Source organism: Apodemus sylvaticus, chromosome 16 (genome assembly GCF_947179515.1).
Source record: "Apodemus sylvaticus chromosome 16, mApoSyl1.1, whole genome shotgun sequence".
Classification (NCBI taxonomy): Eukaryota; Metazoa; Chordata; class Mammalia; order Rodentia; family Muridae; genus Apodemus; species Apodemus sylvaticus.
In genome coordinates this window covers 42432443-42456959 of record NC_067487.1, presented here as the reverse complement: position 1 = coordinate 42456959, position 24517 = coordinate 42432443, and the positions used below count along the sequence as shown (strand labels likewise).

The window sequence follows — 24517 nt, the reverse complement described above, 5'->3', positions numbered from 1 at the left end:
ACAAAATATTGTAAAATCATTTAAATTTTAGCCCTATTTTTCACACTGCCTAAAATCTAAACCTACACAATGCTGAGGAATCAAAAATGTAAAAGGCAGAATTTTAGGAAAGAGGGTATATGCATTTGAAATGCTAAGTTACCTATCTGATAATTTGTGCTATCAAAATACATTAACGCAAATACATTTTTACAGTCAAATTTTTCAGAGTTCTTTTTAACCCATTATTTCTGTTTATATCATTTCTCTCATATTCTCTTTATTTTTGGAGCAAAATATATTGCTACCACATATGTCATTACAAATGTACCATTTTTCTAAATAAATAATAAAATAGGCATAAATCACTAATAAATACTAACAAAATAGTTCCTAAGAATACTATAAAAAGCAAAAAACTATATCTTAGACAACAAAACAAAGAATATTGCATTTTTCTCATGTCCCAATTTAGTGATTGAAACCCAGACATCAAGAGATCTCAAGTCATATTCCACACGTATGAAACTAACAAACTGAGGGGCAATAATGTGAGAAAAAAAAATCACCTTATATTCCAGGCCAGTGTTCTTAAAATCTGTAGAGGACCAATGAGTTTCATTTTCAGAAATGTTTTGTGAATTATATGATTTTTATTATCATTACAAAACACTTAATCTAGCATCCTGCCCAGAAACGTAAAATTATCATTCCAATGTTTTCTATCTATGCAGTCTATTCTGATACTGAGAAGGTCAAATACTTGATGAGCAGGATAAACAAATTCTTCCATAATTAATCACTATATTTGGCAAGTCTAGATATGAGATAAATGAGAATAATATAGGTGAGTATGTCTGAAAATAATATTGACCTTGAAAACTTCAGCCTATCTAGTGGTATGTCGGAGCTTTGAGCTGTATCTTCTAGCTTGAGACTATTACATTTATGGGCTATTTTGATGCCACATAGCAAACTCTGGCTTCACATTGTTTTCCTTTGATTGTGTTTGCTATAATAGAGGGATTGTTAAGGTATCTGTTGTATTAGCTCTCCAGCAGACCTTTGCACGTAATGCTGAGGAGCACCTTAAGAAATATTCAACATCATTAGTCATTAGGGAAATGCAAATCAAAACAACCGTGAGATTTCACCTTACACCAGTCAGAATGGCTAAGATTAAAAAATTCAGGGGACAGCAGGTGCTGGCAAGGATGTGGAGAAAGAGGAACACTCCTCCACTACTGGTGGGATTGCAAGATGGTGCAACCACTTTGGAAATCAGTCTGGCGGTTCCTCAGAAATCTGGGCATGACACTTCCGGAGGTCCCTGCTATACCACTCCTGGGCATATACCCAGAGGATTCCCCGGCATGCAATAAGGACACATGCTCCTTATGTTCATAGCAGCCTTATTTGTAGTAGCCAGAAGCTGGAAAGAACCCAGGTGTCCCTCAATGGAGGAATGGATACAAAAAATGTGGTATATTTACACAATGGATTACTATTCAGCCATCAGAAACAATGAATTCATGAAATTCTTAGACAAATGGATGGATTTGGATAACATCATACTAAGTGAGGCAACCCAGTTTCAAAAGATCAATCATGGTATGCACTCACTGATAAGTGGATATTAGCCTAGAAATGTGGAATACCCAAGACATAATCCACATATTAATTGATGTCCAAGAGGAACAGAGGAGTGGCTCCTGGTTCTAGAAAGTCTCAGTGCAGCAGTGTAGGTGAATAGCAGAACAGGGAAGTAGGAAGGGGTGGATGGAGGAATAGGGGGAGGGAAGGGGGCTTATGGCACTTTCGGGGAGTAGGTAGCCAGAAAAGGGGAAATCATTTGAAATGTAAATAAAAAATATATCGAATAAAAAATAATGGAGGCACAAAAAAAGAAAACTTTACCATTATACAGAGCCTTTAAGGTACATGATAATTCATAGAATTTAATGAATTCCTCTATAAAAATACTAAACAAGTTAATTTACAAATTTTAAAGGTGAAGAAATTGGAGCTTAAGTGGCTTATAAGTTTTCTTCCAGGCCACAATGCATTTTCTGCTTTAGAAAATAGTTATATATAAATTTCATGTGTTTTCTACAGTAAGCTCTTATGGGCTTCTCAGAGTGGAAATTCTTCTCTACCATTAATTGAACAGCTTGGAAATACTATCTGTATTTATAAAAGAAATAGAAAAATCTTGGATATTTTGCCATGAAAATATTGGTAAAAATATTTAGTACTCATATTATCTAGAAATACCTCATGCTACTTTAAATGGATAAACATGAATAGTGGTTATAATATGTCATGTAATTATAGCCTAATTGCCGATTTTTAAGGCAGTTTTAAATTTTTGGAACATATACTTATGCTTGAAAATTAAAATATTGATTATTTCAGAAAATTAGTATAAATTATAATTACTTCAGTGTTATTAGAACATGCTTATAATAACAAATTGGCAGAACATTTACACTTAAATAGTAAATTAGTTGCATACTTAGAAATATTATTGCATAGGGTTTTCTCCCTTTGCTGTTAGAGTTGAAAGTGGACAGTATGACATCAGGCCAAGGGGACTGATGCCTGCCTCCCTTTCTTCATCAAAGTGTGGAAAGCAGTCAGGCAATCTCTGAGAATTCTTTTATTCATGTCTAATAGTAGAACATACTGTTTTTACCTGAGGACAGGAGGATCTCTGCTTGGTTTCTCTTATATGCTAAGTGTCTATTAATTTTGAGAAGTTCTAGAAATTTTCGGAAGAACATTTTAATTTTAAAAGCATCAGCTTTTAAAGGGCATAGAATGTATTAAAATACCTTAACGAAAACTGCTCCTGTTTCAGTAAGTACTAATGCTATTGTTATTATTGAAATCACTACATGAATTAATATGAAGATGTTAAATAAGCTTTGCTCTCTGGGATAGCACTTTATGACTTTATAACAATACTCAGCTAGAGGAAAACACTGACTCAGGATGGTACAAGACAGCTCTTAAGAATGACTGAGTTCACAGCACTTTCATATTCTCTGCTGCTTCTCTAGAAACAGAAATAACATTTAATACCCTTCTACTTTTAAATGTAGCCAAAGAACTAATCTTACTTTATGCAAGCAGCAGGCCACCTTCCTCTCTTAATACCAGGAAATTGTCTGAGTATAAAAAAAAATTTGCTTATACTGCATTGTTACTGTGTTATTCTGTTTTCTGTCACTGTAAGAAGCGTCAGAAATTTTTAATGTATACAGATAAAAAGTTACTTGGTTCATGGCCATGCTGGTTTTAGAAGTTCTGAGTCTTGACCACTTGGAACCTTTGCTTTTAGGCCTTTGGTGCGATAACAAATCAGTGTCACATGTGTAGTAAAGAAAAGGAAGGCAACAGCAAAGATCTTCCAGCCAGTAAGCAAAGGAAAAAGTATCAACAATCAACTACACACTTCCAGAATAAGTCCCAAGTGACTGAAACTCTCTTGCAAAGTCCCACATCTTTAAGTTACTCCACCTCATTATATCTCCTTTTGTGGGGTATGCAAATCTCTAATTATTTGTGGGGGCATTCAACATCCATGTTGTAACAGCCACTACACACACACACACACACACACACACACACACACATCACATGAGACTTTTATGAGAATCAAGAAATGTATCATTCCATTGCATTAATTTTGGTTATAAAAATTCACTCATTTTTGTATCAGCTTGCAAAAATTTAATCAAACCATTATCTTTGATGCCTTTAATAGAAACTGACAAAACCAAGACTCAGCATAAGGATTCGTTTATATTAACTTATAATTACCATTTCATTAGTGACCTCAGGAAGTGAAAATCTATGGATAAATCAGTGAGATTAATATATATTAGTGTAAAAGAGGCATTGAGAGAAGGAGATGATGTTTCAGGTGAAAAGAATGATTCCATTAAAGGGAGAAGGAGGAGGAAGAGGAGGAGGGGGAGGAGGAAGAGGAGGAGGGGGAGGAGGAAGAGGAGGAGGGGGAGGAGGAAGAGGAGGAGGGGGAGGAGGAAGAGGAGGAAAATCATGGAGATTTTCGGCATGGATGGATTCACGGTCAGAGGCACAGGGAACTGTCTTTTACCCCACATTGTTTGAAGTGTATTCACCTTTCTCATGGGGGCTGGAGAATGTGTTCTGATGTTGTCTTGCTTCAAACACATCTTCAGTCTCAGATGGAGTATACTTCTGATCCTAGAGTGAAAAGTTCACTTTCTAGCCATAGTCCTTCTTTATTCAGAAATGTCAAAAAAGATTTCCCTGGCTTATAAATTATTATAGTTAAGAGTGATACAGATCCTTGCCCCAAGAATCCAAAGATTAATAAACCATACCAAACAGTAGGGTGGCGTTGGTCATAATGGAGAAGACTGTTGATTAAGAATTCAGAGAACTGGCTTTATCCTGACATTTACTAACAAGATGTAAAACCTGTGAAAATGAATTTACCACTCTGGGCTTCTTCTTCTCATCTGTGAAATGAGAGGATTGGAAACAATTATCTCCGTGGTGCCCTCAAGCTCTCAGTCTCTTACACTAAATATATGTTAATCTCACTGACATGATCCAAAAGACACTTAAAGTGTCTTCTGGGTCATCTTTATGCACATAATTCATTAATGTGCAGTACTAGCTGGAGACATAGTACAAAGAGACCACGACCATGTCTCTTAGAATACCTTGACCATTTGTGTTCTATATAAATGACCTTAATTACTTATGCCAAGAATTATTTCTCAAACTAAATACCATCTTTCTGTACCACCCTCTTGGGTGATTTTATTTCCACCAGCTTTGGTGTTTATATATTCAACTAATTGGCTGTGCCATAATGTATATATACTTTGTGACACCCAAACACATGACCACCTGATATTTTGAACACAGAGTTATACCAAAATTAAAATTCTCATGAGTCACGGGAATAGGTGTCAACATGTAGTTACAAGGAGTGTTTGCATATTTTTGCCTCTTCAAATATGTGACAGTTTTAATTGGCTTTACCAAGAATCAACAACTATGCTACAAGTTCGTTTTTTTGCAAGCACTCTAATTTACTAAGGCTGTAAAGAGCAGGCTGCAGGTGATTTTGCAAGAATCAGGCCCCAAAAGTGATTGGCAACTTACAGAAAAAAATAAAGGAACAAAAAGAGATCAGATCACAGGGGAGCGAAAGAAATGCCTGCAGCAAAGGGCAAGAGAAAAGAGTGGGGAAACCATGGCACTTCATATTTAAGAGCATGGGGATTGAGAAATTAGTTAAAAACATTCAGAAAAGCAACTCAGACCTGGGGATAATCCAGAGTTAGTCTAAAGAAGGTTGCTTCTAATGATGGTGATGAATCGTCCATGACAATTTGAATTATGTTCAATAAGCTTCATTTACTGTACCATGAGGACAAAGGAGTCTCGCAGATAGAAATATCCTCTGTGGACTGAAGACCCCTCCAACTGGGACATCCAGGGAACACAAAGCAACATTTTCATGTCTATTTTACTTTAAAAGTGCAGCGTGTTTATCAGCACTTCTCTCTCTCGTCTGTTGATCTTCCTTGGCATATTGCATATGCATCTGGGTTTGTGCCTTTGCAGTAAATTGTTTCAAATTCAAGTGATCATAACCCAGAAAAGTGACATTCATTTAGCACTGCTATATGCCAGATCATATTTTATTCTTCAGTGCCTTCTCTGTAACTGGTCGCACCACTTTATGACATGAAGGAACAGAAGGTAGAGTCAAGTGACTTCTTTAAGGCATGAAATATAAGGGGAAAAGATGTGGAATTCAAATTTCCATCTCTTTCTACAAACAACTCCTCTTAGACGTCCTAAAGGGAGTCATGGATAAGTGGGATTATTCTCACCTCCTAGATATACATTAGTTCTTCAGATTTTGCCTTTAAAAAAAAAAAAACAAAACAAAAACAAAACAAAAAAAAAAAAAAAACAAGGCTCCGGAGTCATTTTAAATGACCATATTTGTTTCTGCTAACAATTAAAAGAATGACAAATTCTCAAGTATGTTGGAAGGAAAACAGAAAATTAACTTGAAGGCAAATGAGAACTTGCATAACTCTCCTGAGCTCCTACCTCTTTTGAAAGATATCTTACATACCTCCACTTTCATTGTTTGCTTTTACCCCTTTCTTTGATCTTCGGCTGCCCACTCTTGCTTCTGCACTTTTGTGGAGGCTAACACTTCACGAAGCATTCACACACACTTTGAAATTTTTTAATGTTATACATCTTAAGCCTTCTGTGAATCTGAAATGCCTCTGCATGCCCACTGTAGCTCCCAGCTAGAGTCCCTACTTCTGCCTGATGAAGTAGAACTGCCAGATTAGACACGTAGTTTAATATTTTCCTAGTCCAGAATAGGATTTGATATTTTCTTTAATTCCTTTCTGTCCCATATGCCAGACTCCTGAAGCCTGGCATTTTTCTTATATGCTAGACTCCTTAAGTCATTACCTTTATTCTTAGGCTTAGCTGAATAGTGAAGTCACCTAGTAATCTTTAAGAAATAATGATGTCAGTGGCAGCTGGTTTGTACTACCTGAATCACTATTGTGCTACAGTTAATACACAGAAATATGAACACTGGGCACAGTGAAGTTGCTTCTGCCTTAAACATGGTGTCTCAGTTATTTCTCATATGTCATCAAGACCCATATAAAACCAGATGCTCTTGGGAAGCTTTAAATCATTACAAGAATATTGTCCTTGCGATTGACATTGCCAAAGACAGCATTAAAAGATTGAGAGGTTTGAAAAATACCCATAATGCATATCTTTGCCTATACAGAGTATATATATATATATATATATATATATATATATATATATATATGACATATGTATATAGTACCTTTCTTTTGTATTCATTTTTGATTTTTTATGCATTATTATATCAATGGATGTTAAACAACAAATGCATCTCAAAAACATATGTATTTATAGAGTCAGTAAAATAAATAACAATATTAATATAATTCACTAACTGAACACTCTTGATGCACTCAGCATTTTTTCCTTCTTTCAGATTGTATGTGCATAACACAACATTTTATCCTAATATTTTATGTGTTTTGTTGAGCCAATAGCACCATTCTACAATCCATAAGAAATTTGTTTCATCTCAGCTGTTGCTGGCGAACTCCAGAGTCTTATGAGACTATATGTTTTCCAGTTGTATTTTTTTTATGGGATTCCTCTGTGTGCAAATATGTGTCTCTACATCTATAAGTGGTTTTGATGTTATTTTTAACCCTTTTCCTACTGTTTGTTTGTTCTGTTTATTCCTGTTTGTTTGGTTTTGTTCTTTCTTATTATTAATATTTACCTGTGTATTTGTTTTAGGAGGAGAGACAAAAAGGGTATAGACTTGGAGATTTAGAAAGAAAAGGAACGGAGAGATTTGGGGGAGTTGAAAGAAGGCATAAAGCAGCTGGAATATATTGTATAATAATTTTTGTTTTCAATAAAAGAAGATCATAGAAATAAATAAAAAGAGCAAAGTCTACTAATGCATGCAGACTGTAAGAGGCGCCGCAGAAGATAAGTGTGTGGGTGTACTTTATAGTGTCATGCTTGATCACATTTTAAGATCTTTCGGTTTTTTAGACAGTATGGGGACAGATCAACCACAGCCATTAAAACAAAACAACACACACTACTGTCTCTTACAAACTGAGAAAATAAAAAAGAATGAAAAGAAGACACATTTGGGATTATAGTGAACATTAAACTACTCAAGATAAATAATTTTTAAAAACTTTGAACATCAAGAAAAATCTATGCAGATTCTACTATTTGCAAACTTGACTGTACTTACAATATTTCTTATATAGTCATGAAATTTTAAAAATTTAGAAGAGCTATAGAGCAGAGTTTATAAACATTGTTTTCTAACCAGCCCTGTGATGATAATTTTATGATATTAGCATGGACGCACATTAGTTTTCTTTTGGCATTCAAAATAAGAATGGGCTAGAACACAATTTTTTGAAACAGTGACTTATTATGCAGCCCTGGCCATGGTGTACTGAAGATCCCGTATTAAAGATATATGCCAACAGCCACACACAGCTGATGTATTATTTTTAAGGCAGAGAGAGGGTACATACTTGAAAAATTAATTTCATTCTTAGGCATTTTCTTCTTATAAGTCCACTCCCTTCTCATTCTTACTTTGTTGTTATTACTTGATTACAGGTAGAATATGGTACATACTTTCTTAAAATTCTCTGTCTATCTTTTTTCAAAATAATCACAATAATAATGATGGATAAGCAAATTCTGTACATGGGATACACATTTTCTAGGCATTATTTTAAAGCTTCAGATATTAATATATAAAAGAACACTTCACAGTGAGTTTCTGAATAGAGATGCTGTGTCTGCAAACAAAAAGGCAACTATTAACCTGAGAAGAGATCATTCTGGAAAAAACAACTAGATTTTTCCACTGCAATATTTCCTGCAAAGCTTTGATCTGCACACTATGTTGTAATATTTCTAGTTTTATGGGGATCATAGGTACTTATGTTCAGGCCTGAAAGGCATAATCCCTGTAAAAGACCCTGTATATCACTCCATATTTACAATAAAGAAAAATGAAAGTGAAGGTAACAAAACTGTCCAATTAAACTGCAAATGGCTTTACTTTATAACCATGCTTTTTAAGATTTGTGTTTTTACATTAATTATTTCCTCCCATTCACTATATTGGAAGGAAAAACCCAAAATGTTCATGTTTTCATTATGTAACTTATTCTTTAATGACTATGTTGCTTAGCTTCTAAATATTCAAAAATAATATAGCAGAAATTTAAAAGTTTCCAGGTAGAAATAAATGAAAATATGTCTTATAAACAAATATCAACTTGCTTCAAATCCTTTAGAAATAATACTTGGCAAACTGGTTTGCCAAAAAGCTAGTATTTTATACACAAAATTTCTTTCTTTTTAATGGCAGGATTAACTCAGACATTGTGAGTTCCATGTTAAATTAAATATTCTTGATAATAAACAAGATAGATTGTTTATAAATTAAAGAGAGACATTTAGATGAATTAATCAATGATTTAACAAAGTCATTGCGTGAAGTACTTTTATGTGCTTCACATTTTGTTACATGTAAGGTAATATGTTATTATTAGCATCTGATGCAAAAGTTTGTACACAAATTCAAATATCATGAATTATTTTTTAAAAATATTACCATTTGAGTTTATTAGGTTAAGTAACCAGAGTGCATTGTATACAGATGGTTTGCCAGAAAACACAGTTTATTACAACAAATTTTATAACTTTAAAACATCATATTTAAAATATGTCCATAGTATAATAAGCAGTGGTAAGCAATAATTATAAAACACTAAGCCAACTTTCAGTCTATTTTCAGATGGAACACAATACCATCTTCCATGATCACTGATACCATTGTTTTAACTGAGATGTGACAAGCATCACAATCTTCATTTCCATTTTTCAGTTGATGTATAAAAGCATCGGCTCCTGTTCAGTGAATCTGGGAACTAAATAGGTATAGACACTGGAGCAAATGCAGTGGTAAACACATCAGGCCATGACACAAAAACTTCAGGAGCTCTCAGCATAACTAAGACACAAACTCGGCATTCTTCCTAAGTGTAGAGCAAATATATTGTATATGCTGCAGAGGATCAGCGATAATGCTTGGTGTACTGATATCCAAGAAGTGAAATAAAGAATACCTTGGACAGGAATATATGCAGTCAGAGAACTTTCGAGATGGTGAAACAGAAAAGAGCTGAATAAGAATGTCTGAGTTCTTTGTGGGAGAAACAATAATAAATGTCCAAGGTGAAACAGGACACCATGTTGGTCAGAAAATTATGTAGACGCAAAGAGACTGGACTTGACCCTAAGAACAACAAAAATCCATTAAAAGGTCTTAAGGAAGTGAGAGAAGTAAGATGATCAGAAATTTGCTATCTGAATCATGAAAATTGCAAGGCACAAGACAGAGACACTCTGAGTGTAGTTAAAAAGTTAGTTTTAGCTATCTTTTTTTTTTTAATTATTCCAGAATTCCAAATTACAGAAGATTTGGGGAATTGCTCTTTCTAACTCTATGAAGAATTGAGTTGGGATTTTGATGGGGATTGCATTGTGTCTGTATTTTGCTTTTGGCAAGATGGCCATTTTTTCCTAAGTGAGGTAACCCAATCACAAAAGAACACACATGGTATGAAGTCACTGATAAGTGGTTATTAGCCCAGAAGCTCAGAACACCCAAGACACAACTCACATATCAAATGATGTCCAAAAAGAAGGAAGGAGAGGTCCCTGGTCCTGGAAAGGGTTGATGCAGCAGTGTAGGGGAATACCAGGACAGGGAAGAGGGAGGGAGTTGATTGGGGAACAGGAGGAGGGAAGAAGGCTTATGGGTCTTTCAGGGAGGGGGGAATCAGGAAAGGGGAAATCATTTGAAATGTAAGTAAAGAATATATCTAATTAAAAAAAAAGTTAGCCATGTGTTTAGTGGAAAGATAAAGTATTGTTGACTAAAATTGTAATTTAGCTGGATGCAGCTAGATAAAGGATCACTGAATGGCATGTGTAAAGTAACATGATTTGGAGATGTCCTAAGAATTGAAATGAAGAAATCTCTCATATTTTACATGTGAAGACAATGTAGCTGTGGCTAGGGAATATGAGGTTGTTGAGCTAGCTTGCCTAGCATTTTGAAGACCCTACGTTCAACTCCAAGGATCACCAAAATTTAAGAAAACAAACCAAAAAGGTAGTATTTTTAAAATCATTTGAAAACAGCAAAAATGTGACTTCAGTTGTTTTGATTTTTGTCTGATTTGTTGGTTTATACTGTTTGCTTGCAATGCTGAGTGGGTTGTGTTTGTTACTCTCTCTAATTCCTTCAGTTATCAATTTAGTTCCTCCATCCCCCACTCCCATGTGAGCATGCAGAAGGAGCAGTACACTCAACACTGACATTTTCACTTGCCAGTGCCATCCACTTTCAGTGACAGCTTGTTTTGCATTTCGCTCTACACATACATTCAGCTTTGCCTGCAAAAGACAAGGCCGATAAAGACTCCCTGAGGCCAAATGCAGGTGTCAATTCTACATTTTCTTAAAACTACAAATTTAAGGAATATAGTCAGTCACACCTGAGAATTGTTCTTAAATTCTATACTATACTTCTTCTGTACTTTAGGCTAATGCAAAGGGAAAAAATGGGGGATAAAAATAATTCAAGGAATTTTAGTAAAAATTTGAATATATGGAAAATGCAGGGGGATATAAAGAAATAGAGAACACAAGAGTGATTCAAAAAGAAACACATAGGGATGATAGATATGTTACACAAATGATAACTCTAGTGTAGTATCACTAACATTCAATAAATTCAATATGAGGTTGTTGAGCTAGCTTGCCTAGCATTTTGAAGACCCTAAGTTCAATTTCGAGGATCACTAAAATTTAAGAAAACAAACAAAAAAAGCAGTATTTTAAATTTGAAAACAGCAAAAACGTGACTTCAGTTGTTTTGATTTTTGTATGTTTGTTTGGTTTATACTGTTTATTTGTTTGCAATGCTGAGTGGGTTGTATTTGTTTCTCCCTCTAATTCCTTCAGTTAGAATTTGAGGTAAAACTCAAATTCAGAGGCTCAGCATCCAATTCAAGTTTTTCATCCAGGATGGCATAAATGTATCATCAATCAAGACTGAGATGTCAATTAGCATGACTATTCCTCAAAATAAGTTAAAAATAGAGCTTGTATGGGCTGAGGGGCATGGCCCAGAATGGGGAAGCACTTGCCAGGACTGGAGCATCCTGGCACTTGCTGGCCAACACTCTAGCCAAATCAGTGAATAAAAGACTTTGTCTCAAAGATAAAAAGTACAGAGTTGTTGTAAAAGACATGCACTGCTGGTGGGGTTGCAAATTGGTACAACCACTCTGGAAATCAGTCTGGCGGTTCCTCCGAAAACTGGGCACCTCACTTCCAGAAGATCCTGCTATACCACTCCTGGGCATATATCCAGAGGATTCCCCACCATGTAATAAGGATACATGCTCTACTATGTTCATAGCAGCCCTATTTATAATTGCCAGATGCTGGAAAGAACCCAGGTATCCCTCAACAGAAGAGTGGATGCAAAAAATGTGGTATATCTACACAATGGAGTACTATTCAGCCATTAGAAACAATGAATTCATGAAATTCTTAGGCAAATGGATGGAGCTAGAGAACATCATACTAAGTGAGGTAACCCAGACTCAAAAGGTGAATCATGGTATGCACTCACTAATAAGTGGTTATTAACCTAGAAAACTGGAGTACCCAAAACATAATCCACACATCAAATGAGATACAAGAAGAAAGGAGGAGTGGCCCCTGGTTCTGGAAAGACTCAGTGAAACAGTATTCGGCAAAACCAGAACGGGGAAGTGGGAAGGGGTGGGAGGGAGGACAGGGGAAGAGAAGGGGGCTTACGGGACTTTCGGGGAGTGGGGGGGCTAGAAAAGGGGAAATCACTTGAAATGTAAATAAATTATATCTAATAAAAAAATATATATATAAAAAAAAGACATGCAACAGTAGAACTGCTGACTTCCACATGTTTGCATGCATGTGGGTATGCATATGTATGTAATCTCCCCTTGCATAAGTTCCAGACATTCCCTCCTTGGTATATTCCAACAAAGAACCACAGACAGCTTAAAATAGAGAATCTCACATTTCCATGTGTACCTTTACACTGTTCTCAATAGTCAAGTTAAGAAACAGCCCAGATGGTCTTCAACACATGAATGAATAAAGAAAACATATATTCATACTGCAGTTTTACTCACCCATAAAGAGGGTTGAAATTATATCATTCGTGTGAAAGTGGTTTGAATTGAACATAATCTTATTAACTGAAATAGTGAGTCCCATAATAAAATCCAAACAAGTACTATATTTTCTGTCATCTGGAAGCTAGTTAAAAGAACATGGAAGTAGAAATGAAAAACTCTAAGTACTTGGAAGGGAAATGGAAGAGGTGGGTAAGGGAAGAGGGGTGGGCTGAGTATGATCTACGTATCCCATATACATGCATGCAAGTTCCCTAATAAGACCTGGTGCTTTTTATAGCTAATGTATGTTGATAAAATGATTTATTCTAAGCTTGATAAATTTAATAAATAAAAGATTCATAAAATTAATCCCACATACACTTTCTTATATGTGTCTTAGATTTTTTTCCCTCTGAAGCCAACAAAGATGTTGTAAGATGAACTGACAAAAAATTTTCTAAAGAAACTACAGTGTCTATAAGGATATAGAGACCTAAGTTAGAGCTAATCATGCAAATCATAGCATGTTTTAAAAACTTAACATACCAAAATAAATATCAATACTATTGAGAGTTCTACTTGGCCTTGTGGCCAGTATTTACTTGTTTAAAATGAAAAACACACTATGGATTTTGAACTTCAGTTCTGAGTACAGCATTATAATTTACATTTAGAAACAATTGATTAGGAAATAGAAATTGAGAAAATTTGAAACTTTAGATCTGTAATTATAGTTCTTTAAGCAATAAATGAATGTAAATGTGCTGTGTGGTTTTACAGAGGAGATCAAGGGAAGAATTAAACACTATTATAATAATTATCAAGTGTACAAGAAGATTTGAGATATGGAAGATGGATAAATACTATTTTATGTCTTTAAACCAATACATAATGCCTGAAGTTCATCCACATAAGAAACAGAAGCAACCATTGCAGAGTGATAGGTCCCAAACACTGCTAGACATGTTCAAAGACTGCTTGGTTTGAAGAAGGGCTATTACCATTCACAATAAATGTTCTTGATATTTTTTATATTTAATAATACACATATATTATTTTCCTATATTCTAATTTGAAAAAATAAAAATTAAAGTAAAATATATTTATTTATTTATTTTTCTTTTTTTACACGCTAGATTTCATTCCCCTCCCCGTCAACCCTCTGACTGTTCCACATCCCATACCTCATCCCCACCCTATGTCTCAACAGGATGTCTCTACTCACCCAACCCCACCAAACCTCTAAACTCCCTGGGGCCTCCAGTCTCTTGAGAGTTAGGTACATCTTCTCTGACCGAACCCATAACTAACAGTCCCAGAGGCAGTATCCAAATTAACAAAATCAAAAATGAAAATGAAAACATAACAACAGAAATGGAGAAAATTCAAAAATCATCCGATCCTACTAAAAAAAAGCCTACATTAAAAAAAACTGAATATAATTGGAATAAGTAGGAATTGAAGTAGCCCTTCATTCTAATAGGTGTTATTTTTGTTAATATATGTTAAAGAAAAAAATTGTACCTTCACTTTCCATAAATTTTTCTTGGTGGCTATTAAATGCAATTTTCAAAATTTATTTTCAAAAAATGTCATATTGCTACAACTGACACAAACATTAATAGTCTTAGTTTTTGAACTTGTGAGCCTCTACAAAATTTCTCACATTTTATGCATCTCCTTCTCTAAATACCACTACATGTTGTCTTCGAAGAGGTATATTTGTTAGCCAACCAACATGGCAGTGATATATCTTGTATTTTGGGAAATCTTATGTGTGGGAGAAACAGTAAAGTCAGCTTCTACTTCTCACAAGTGTTAGGTACTAGCTGAGATGTCTGTCCAATTTCTTTTCTTTTTTTTTTATTAGATATTTTCTTTATTTACATTTTAAATATCATCCCCTTTCCAGGTTTCCCCGTACCTCCAGAAACCTTCGACCCCATCCCCCCTACCCCTGTTTCTATGAAGGTACTTCCCCACCCACCCAACCATTCTTGCCTTCCCTGCCCTGGCATTCCCCTACCCTGGGGCATGACGCCTTCACAGGACCAAAAACCTATCCTTCCTTTGATGCCCAATAAGGGCATCCTTTGCTACATATGCAGCTGAAGCCATTTTGGGTCCCTCCATGTGTTCTCTTTGACTGGTGGTTTAGCCCCTGGGAGCTCATGGGGGGGGGGTGGTCTGGATGGTTGATATTGTTGTTCTTCCTATGGAGTTCCAATACCCTTCAACTCCTTCAGTCCTTTCTCTAACTCCTCCATTGGGGACCCTGTGCTCAGTCCAATGGTTGGCTGTGAGTATCTGCCTCTGTATTTGTCAGGCTCTGGCAAAGCCTCTCAGGAAACAGCTACATCAGCCTCCTGTCAGCAAGCACTTCTTGGAATCTACAAAAGTATCTGGGTTTGGTGACTGTATATGGGATGGATCCCCAGGTGGGGCACTCTCTGGATGGCCTTTCCTTCAGTCTGTGTACCACACTTTGTCTAATTTCTAAACTCATGACCACTGCCCTCCACCTCTTTTTTTACATTCTCTACTTATTAGCCACTCTCACCTCAGACTCTGGGTTCTGCTATTTACATTTTTTGTGTTTTGCTTTTGTTTAGTTTAGTTTTGTTTTTTATTCTCCTCTCAAACTTACATACTTATCATCCATATCCTTACCTTGAACCTCTTCCCTCTCTGAACTGCTTTAAAATGCCACTTATGCTTCTTGCCAACTTTCTCCTCAGTTGACACACCATCTCTTGGTCTCTTAGTCATCAATGACGTCTGCATTTCCTTCTCTGAGTGCCTGACCTACATATAAGCATGGCCATGTGCCATCAGTCACTTAAACTTAGCTTTCCAAAAACTGAATTTATTTTTCCCCTGTTCTCACTCAGATATGCTTCCTATGTCCTAAGATAACCCAGGACTTGACATAGAGAAGTGATTAGAAAATTCAGTGTTTGTTAAGTTTAGAGCTGCTGTGTCCTGAATATAGACTTCTCACTCAAGAGATCTGGGTAGAAGTTACAAATACATAATCCTAATAAGCTTCTAAGTACTAGTGGTGCATGGCAATGTTTTAACACTTGATTCAGGACTGTGAAGACAGATCATTTGGTCAGAGCATATGCCTTGCACACATGATACTTGAGTTTGAATCTGATATAACAATCCAGGGATGTGATATATGTAAGCCCAGCCTTATGGGAGAAAGTCAAATCGATGCAGAGAGCTCACTGACCAACAAGACGACCTAAAATGACAAACTTATTCAGAAAGAGACCCTTCCTAAAGGCTTTAAGGTTGAGAGCAATCCGCACATTCTTATGCATACACACACACATGGACACACACACTCATATGTGCACACACATTCGCACACGGGCATAAATGTACACATGTACCTACTCTCATCCATCTAAACAGACTGTTTTTCAGATAAATCATATCACAACTGTTAGATGAATAAACTGGACAAAGTTAATTATTAAGTAATATACACTGTAAAATCAAAATTAACTCAATGTGAATAAGCTGCTATTAGTATCCATAGAGCTTTGGGACAATAAAATAAGAAGGACTCATCCAACAGAATATCTTCTTCTGATAATAATTTGAAGTACACAAAAAACTTATGAGAAGAAATGTAACTATAGTCAACCAAGATTTTTTTATAAAATAAAATAATTTTTGTATAATGCTTTCTTTCAGCTGTGTCAACTTTCCATTTCATGAATGGGCAAAGAGCAGATGTTTTCTGTAAACATGTAGATCTCACATATAGGCAGTGATTTTCTTTGGCAACTAAAGTAATATACTTTTTCATGCTGCATTTCACATTTCTGAGATACATGGCAAGGAAGAAGACAGGTAAACTGTCATATGCTTCAAGGTTACAGTTTCAGTGTTCCGAGCAGTTGGGTACCACTCCTTTATTGAATCAAAGCAAAGATGACTAAAAAAAAAAATATGAGACCATCGTTCAGTCAGCAGTAATCCCAATCCCTGGGTGCATGCTAGTGTTTGAGAGAGTCATCAATCTTAGAACACAACCTTTTATTTTTGTTGGATACCTGCAGAGCTTACTGGGCTGCAGAATATATCCCAAAATAACTTGGTTTAAAATTTTAGGACATAATAAAACAGGAGAAAGATAATATCCACAAGTTCCCTCAATACAAGAGCCCCTCCACAGCCCCAATTTTTGACAACTGCAAAATGCTGAGTGTCTGGCTTAACCACCAAGGGGCCACATCACTTGGGGCTGAGTATGCATCTCCAGTAAAGAAGCTAAAATCAAGATAATCCCACAGAATTCCAGACCCTAAACATTGTGTCATATCCTACTTGCTCATCTTTGTGCCAAAGAACATTCCAGAAATAAAAACAGATTCAAAGCTAACTCCCTATCTTGAGTAAGAGTATGTAGTCACTGAAACTGTTGTGTTTCACTAGCATAGGGGTGGAGCCGAAGCAGAATCTCAAATCCTTTGACTGAGGCTACCAATGAATACAGATGTTTGAAGTCTTCAATAATATTTAATGAATTGTTTTCAACTAATCACTGGAAGTCAGTTATATGCAATGAAGGTGAAGACGCATAGGATCGAAATGCTATGTTGTGTAGCTTTAGAAGGAGGGATGCAGGCATGCAGGATTCCAAGCTTCAAACACTTCACAAAGGCTTTTTTAAAAAATGAGAAATACTATAGTTGCTGAATGAAGAAGTTTTTGTGACAAAGTAGTCTTTCAGTTCAGGGTAATTGTTTATATAGTTGAATCCCTGGGTTACATATACAAGGATTTTCTATTTATATATAATAGAATGAGAAAACGTAGTGACTTGATTCTTAAAATATATCAATTAGTTGTGATTCCCATTAGTCACCAACCGCAGGAACAGTAATTATTTACATAGAATAAAGGAGCATAGACCTTTAGGCATGACTCTGTTATCAGAAAAAAAGATAGGAAATATATCATTTGTGTTTTATTTAACTCAATGATCCTAAACCTTCCTGATGCGGTCACTGTTTAATACAGTTCCTAGTGTTGTGGTAACCCCCAACCACAAACTACATTGTTGCTATTTCATAACTGTAATTTTGTTACTGTTATAAATTGTAATATAAATGCCTGTTATGCAATATATCTCATATGTGACCCCAGGTTGTGACCTACTGGTTGAGAACCACTGTTTTAATGAAAGTATCATTTCAGTAACATTACCCAAAGTAGAAACAGGAAATTTGATTATATATTGGTTCTATCATCACTACAATAAAATAATTCATTGCATTTGAGCCAAGTAGGGTGGAACATGCCTTCAGTCCCAGCACTTATGAGACAGAAACAGGAAGATATTGGTTGAATTTGAAATAAGGTTGATCAGTCACCCAGGACTGCAGACTGCAGTCTCTCTCTCTCTCTCTCTCTCTCTCTCTCTCTCTCCCTCCCTCTCTCCTCTCTCTCTCTCTCTCTCTCTCTCCGTGTGTGTATGTATATATGTGCATGTGTGTATATACATGTGTGTTATTCTCAAAGTATAATATTTTTTAATCTCTGCATTAGGAAAACCTATAGAATTCATCCTAAAGTTTAATGTATACATAACCCACAGTAAGACTATTTTTTAAAGATATGGATACAATACCTTGAATTCTCTTTCAACAGTTTCTCAGACAAATATCTGTTTTCTCACGTTACTCCTTCACGATCTACTTTGTTATATTAGTTGAAATTTGTATTTGCTTATATAAATATAAAAGTGTTATCAGAGACTCCATCTCAATAATTACACCTAAAGATGGATCCTCCCCAAAAGCCGCTCCCTCCTCGGGTCTTATAAACCATCAAATTTAAAAATTATCCTAAATAAAATTGAGAATCTCAGTTACAGCTTGCCTATAAAATTTCTGGAGAACTAGTCTTATGTTGATGTCCTCTTCCATCCTGAATTGGAGCCTTCCCTTTTATGCTCAGTGTTTTCTTAATGTCTTTTAGCACTGAGGAATCTATGATCTTCAGAGAGCTGTCAAGTTCTTTGCCTCTATATTCAAATTTTAACTAGATGCAGATACTAGTCACAGGTTTAAGATTAAACCTGTTGTTCTAGGACAAATACAAAATGTCTCTTTCAAGTCAAGAGCCAAGCAGTGTCTTGAATTCTTCTAGAATTCACCCAGTAAAGCACAGCACCCGGCCTATCATGGTTTTTATTCTGGCATCAACATTTCTGTTTCAGAGATACATACCTAAATTAACACTGAGTTCCTGCCATGCCTTTTCTCCATGTGCAGTTCTTGTGAGGATATGGTCACCTTTGTAAAATTCTTTAGACAGTATGTCACCCGGAAGTACCTTTGTCCTTAGTGAGCTGATTACTGCTTTAGCAAGGATTTATTCTTTTTGTTACAACTTATTTAATGTTATTGAATATGGTGCAGCACCATACTAGGATGGTTGCCAGCCTGACCTGACTGTGTTTCTATTTTTCTTCCTTCTTTATAGTATAAGCAAGTGGAACAATACATGTCATTCCACAAGTTACCAGCTGACATGCGCCAGAAGATACATGATTACTATGAGCACCGATACCAAGGCAAGATCTTCGATGAGGAAAATATTCTCAGTGAACTTAATGATCCTCTGCGAGAGGTAGGACTTACTGTCTTTGATCTGCATGATACATTGTTCTCATTTGTTTTTCTCTCCTAGGTCTATTCTGTTTCTACTTAAAAGAATAATCAGATCTACATGCTAATACATCAATTATTGCCTTTATTCTTCTCTTCTGTTTTTTATTCCCGAAGAGACTTCTAATTTTCAAAAGAAATATCAGAAAATCAGTTTTTATGACTCTTATTCTAGTTTATATGTTCTTGGCTCTCAAAAGTATGTTCTGTGGCTATATTGTCCTCATGTCCCCAAGTTTTTCATGCTAACCAGCTGTGTTCACTTATTCAGGTTTTTATTGATGGGAATTTATCCTCCCTCTCACATATTTACTCTGCTCATCTTTGGCATCCTGATCAGGAGATGCTAGCCTGCTTCCAGAAGCCAACTCAGGGTAACTCATTAAGATATCGTGCAATACTCAAAGACACTCTGCTAAGCATCCTGATCTCCTCCCTTCCCCAAACACTTCTCTCTGCTACCCATTGCTCCACTCTTAAACCCAAAGTGGATGCTCTTAATTCCTTGATCAAACAGTGCTTTGCTCTCCACTTCTTTTATTATAAAACTTCCTATAAGAGTTCTGTGTAATGGTTATATTACAGTTCAATTACCAAGTATTTACAGCAACTTGTAGTCCTTGAAAGTTATCAAAGTCCTCCCGTAATGAGTCCTCCCTCTTGGTGCTCTTTCAAGTACTTTACTGCATTGCTAGCAAGACACAAACTCTCCTTCCCTTGCCAATCCTCTTTATTCTGAAGCACTGACTGAAGCTTTAGGGGTTTATTCCCTGCCTCTGAACTTAGTCCTTCAATCTATTTCATCACACATTTCTAGTCTATGCATTTAACTCGCAGTATTTTCACAAATCCCATTTTCTTAAAAGCTATATGATATCCCCTGGCACCATAAAAGTTATGTAATGAAGTCATTACCCTTTTTTTTTTTCAGGAAAAAGCACTAACTTTTAAAGTTGCTCTGTAAAATGTTAGTTATTCTTTCGGGTCACTTTGAATGTAAAATTTGAGTTCTATTTTAGATCTTCTTTTATAACCTGTGTTCTGCAAATCCTATCTGATTTACATTCATAACACATTTCTCATGCATACCTTGCTCTCTTCTCTACTGGAGCTGCCCAAAATTTGCCGTCCTTTCCTAGTTTTCTCAGGGCTTAAGTCTAGGCTCTCTTTACTATCCGTTAAAACAACACCTGACAAAACTTTTATGTACCTGAGCGACCATTTCTTCATTTCTCTGCTCGGTTAAATATTTGGTTGTTACATTATGAATTCAATCTTTTGGCACTCAGATTCTACCTACCTTTCCAGATTTTAATTTCTGCTATCACCTTGCAAAGTAAGCTGTAGTCAAGGTGGACAGCTTATAGTCTTTCAGCAACATCAACAGTGATAATGACTTTTTTTTTAATCCTACATAGTATGTATTTTAGAAATGAGTCTCTTTCTTCGACAGCCTGCTTCAAACCACATTTTATCTCTTCCTTCTTTGATACTAGGCTAAATCTATTCTTCCTTTGTCCTGAACCCAAAGAACATAGTCTGTAATCTTTGTGTACTATGTTTCTACTTACTTTTCTGTTGCTCTTCTATGTCTTCTCTTCACCTTTGCTTTGAAATATCATTAACCACAGGGGCCCCTTAATCTGTATTTTAGTTTTGTTTCCTACAATCCTTTATGCATTTAACACAAATTAAACAATATAAATATTTTCATCTCAACATTTTTTCCTTTATAGCCATCTCCGAACTGCAGTTGTTACAGCTACTAAAATTTATTTGCAGAGTGAAAAGCTATAAAATGTGCAAAGGGTGCTGAAAATAAAATAAATATCAGTTATTGTATTGTTATGTTTTGGTTCTCCTAGTTCTTTTCAATAGAGTTAGAATGTATATATCTTTGGGCTTTGTAGACTATAACTCAATTGTATTTTGTATTTTTACTGATTTTTAAGTGCTTCTTTTATTTGATTTCTTAAACTATCATTTTATATTGCTTATTGGAATACAGATCTTTTGCCTTTTATCATATACAAATCATAAGGCAAATGCATCAGTTTAAGGTTTACAAGGGTCTAGAGAAGTTTAGAGATGGATTAGGCCAGGACACAGGAGAGAGACAGAGACACTCTAAAACAATGACAGAGACAAAAGTGAAGTTAAAGGGGAGGAAGGTATGATATGCCTTGGGGTTTACTACGCAAGGCTAGAGAAAATTAGGACCAGAGCTTACCGTTTCATGAAGCAGAACAAAAAAAGCTCATAAGACAAGTGTAAAATGGACTTTAAGACATTTGGCCCTATGTGTCATAGTCCACTGTGGTTAAAACAGTGGAAACTCAGTGGGGTGTGAAATGGCTGGCAGCACTCCAGGTGCCGTGTGCTTTCCTTCACACTCTCTTACCACATGATGATTCAAGCTGATCTTCAGTGGGAAGAAGCCAGTATTCATTATTTTTTTGGTATCACCATGTACCTGCCATTTTGTTATTTCTTACAATCCACTTATCACCAAGTTGTTAGCAATTTGTTTTAGCTATTCAAATTACATGTTCTCTGTATCTTTTGCTGCAACTTTTAAGTTCAATAACAGCTTACATCTACTTTCCTTAGCAGCTCAAATATAACCCAGTTGCTGCCATGTTGACTTTAGTAGAAGCTAAATCTGCCAGTGTCATGCTTTTCCTAGAACTTAAGCATGATAATCCATTTCTTAAAGGAAGTACAACTTCCTTCCGGTGTCAAAGGCGACCATTCATGGGCTTTCTCCATCTTTATATCTTTATGTTCATTGTTCACCATTAAGAAACTTTGCATCTCCCTTTTAAAAGTTCTGATTACCTCATCCTTTCTTTATGCTATTCCTTCCCCAGTCTTTTATAGATCTTAGCTTCCCTTCCATTACTTGTTCTTACCAGGCATCCCATGCTCCATAAATAATGCTTTTCATGACCATATTGTGTCTCTACAATTATTATCATTTGTGAATTTATTGTCTCTTTCATGACTGCAAGCCTTTTAACTAGACAAGCTGAGTCATAATCACATTTGTAACTCTAATAATGAGGATATACCAATAACTCATAAAATGTTTCCTAAATAGATGATCTTCTTTATAATAATCATGAATGAAAACCTGACTCTAAACCACTGCTGTTTTATAAAATTAACGCTCTTTTAATGGAACCATTTGCCATCCATATAAAATGGGAAAAAAATCTCTCATATTAGAATAACACAAACATACATACAGAGTGTTGTAATGAGTATTTGAAGGGTCAGTAAAAGTGATATGGAAGAAACATGACTGCCCTCATTAGCTTGATGTATCAATTTAACACTGAGTAGAGCCGCCTGAGAAAAGAGCTTCGCTGAGGAGTTATATAGATTAGATAAGCCCTTGGGCATGGCTTAAATGTTTAATAATATAACCTGACCCAGCCCACTCTGGGAAGTTTCACCCCTATGCAAGTGCTCCTCAGAATGAACCTGGAGTAAGCTAACAAACAGCATTTCTTGATGGTTTCATCTTCAGATTTTTACCTGACTACCTGAACGTTGGGCTTCTACTTGAAACTATAAGCCAAATAAACCCAGTTGTCTCCCAAGTCACTTTGGGTCAGAGTACTTTATCAGAGCAACTACCATCAAATGGGAATAATAATAAAAGTCATTATTGAAATGAAATATGAGTCTAAAATTTTCAAACATGTTTTGTACAAATATTCAATCATAGCAAGAGTTAGGTGAGATATCTTTCATTCGTGTTAGAGACTCTTCGCTGAAAATCCTTAACAAATATTTGTCTCATGCATATTGTTCAAGTCTCCATACTAATGTTCATTCATCAAAGAATTCTTCCCTGGGTGATTCATCCAGATGAGCTCCTCTGTAGACATTCTCCATCACATCTTCTGTGCACACATTGCTTTGTCTTGCTTTCTCTTAAGGTTTACTTGGGTATTTTCTGTTCTGTCACATAATGAACTTTAGAAAATGAAGGACTTTGTATACCTTGAATTCTGCACTATTCCACACCCCATGTACAACTTATATTAATTATTAGGTAAATACATGTAAATAAATATAAATTACATACATGGCCACTCATATCAAAGAATCATTGATTAATTGATTATCAGTAAAACAGGAAAATTTGCCCATGAAGCAGTGGCACTTGGAGGAGGGGGGACAGCAGTGCTCAGTATGACAAGCCTTTTTTTTTTTTTTTTGGATTTGGTTTTTCTGAGACAGGGTTTCTCTGTGTAGCCCTGGCTGTCCTGGAACTCACTCTGTAGAGACCAGGCTGGCCTCGAACTCAGATATCCACCTGCCTCTGCCCTCCAGAGTGCTGGGATTACAGGCGTGCGCCACCACCGCCCGGTGACAAGCCTTATTCTTATAGCTTAGCATCATTGCCCATTTCACTATGGCCAATATACTTTGCCTTATTGTTTTCAAAACTGTTCTCTTGTCATTGAGTTTGCTGTGTGTGCAGTGTGTGCTATGTAGCTCTGCTTTTTATGTTGCTATTTTGCATTCTAATTCTCTGTGTGTTATGGAGGGTTGGTTATTTAAAAAAGAGTTAAGAAATATGGGCTGGGAGTGACTGTCAGTGGAGCATATTATGGGAGGTACACACACAGTCTTGTGCTCACAATAACCTAGTGACATCCGTGGAATATATGAAAGATAGTATGTCTCTCCTCCACCAAATTCAGATGATGGTAACTGAGGATTAATCAGTGATTCTGCCATGATGGTATGGTTATAGATTGAGTACTGTCATATACAAAAGAGATCTCAGAAACATCGTGTTCATTCTGCTATTTCCATGCTTACAGATGTCTGTTTATAGATAAGAATACCCTAACCAAACACAAACTGCTAGTGCTTTAATCTTAGCCTTTTCATCCTTCAAATTTTAGTAAATAAATTTGTACTGCTTTTAAGCCAGTC

At 35.9% G+C, this 24517-nt stretch overlaps 1 protein-coding gene across 1 annotated transcript in view; it reads left to right on the top strand.

Annotated features, from left to right (window-relative positions):
- Positions 1-24517, top strand: part of Hcn1 (hyperpolarization activated cyclic nucleotide gated potassium channel 1) — a 383720-nt gene that overhangs the window by 283464 nt on the left and 75739 nt on the right. The window contains exon 5 of the mRNA XM_052159963.1: positions 19377-19523. Within this exon, the coding sequence (XP_052015923.1) occupies positions 19377-19523 (147 nt within the window). The remainder of the gene's footprint in view (positions 1-19376; positions 19524-24517) is intronic.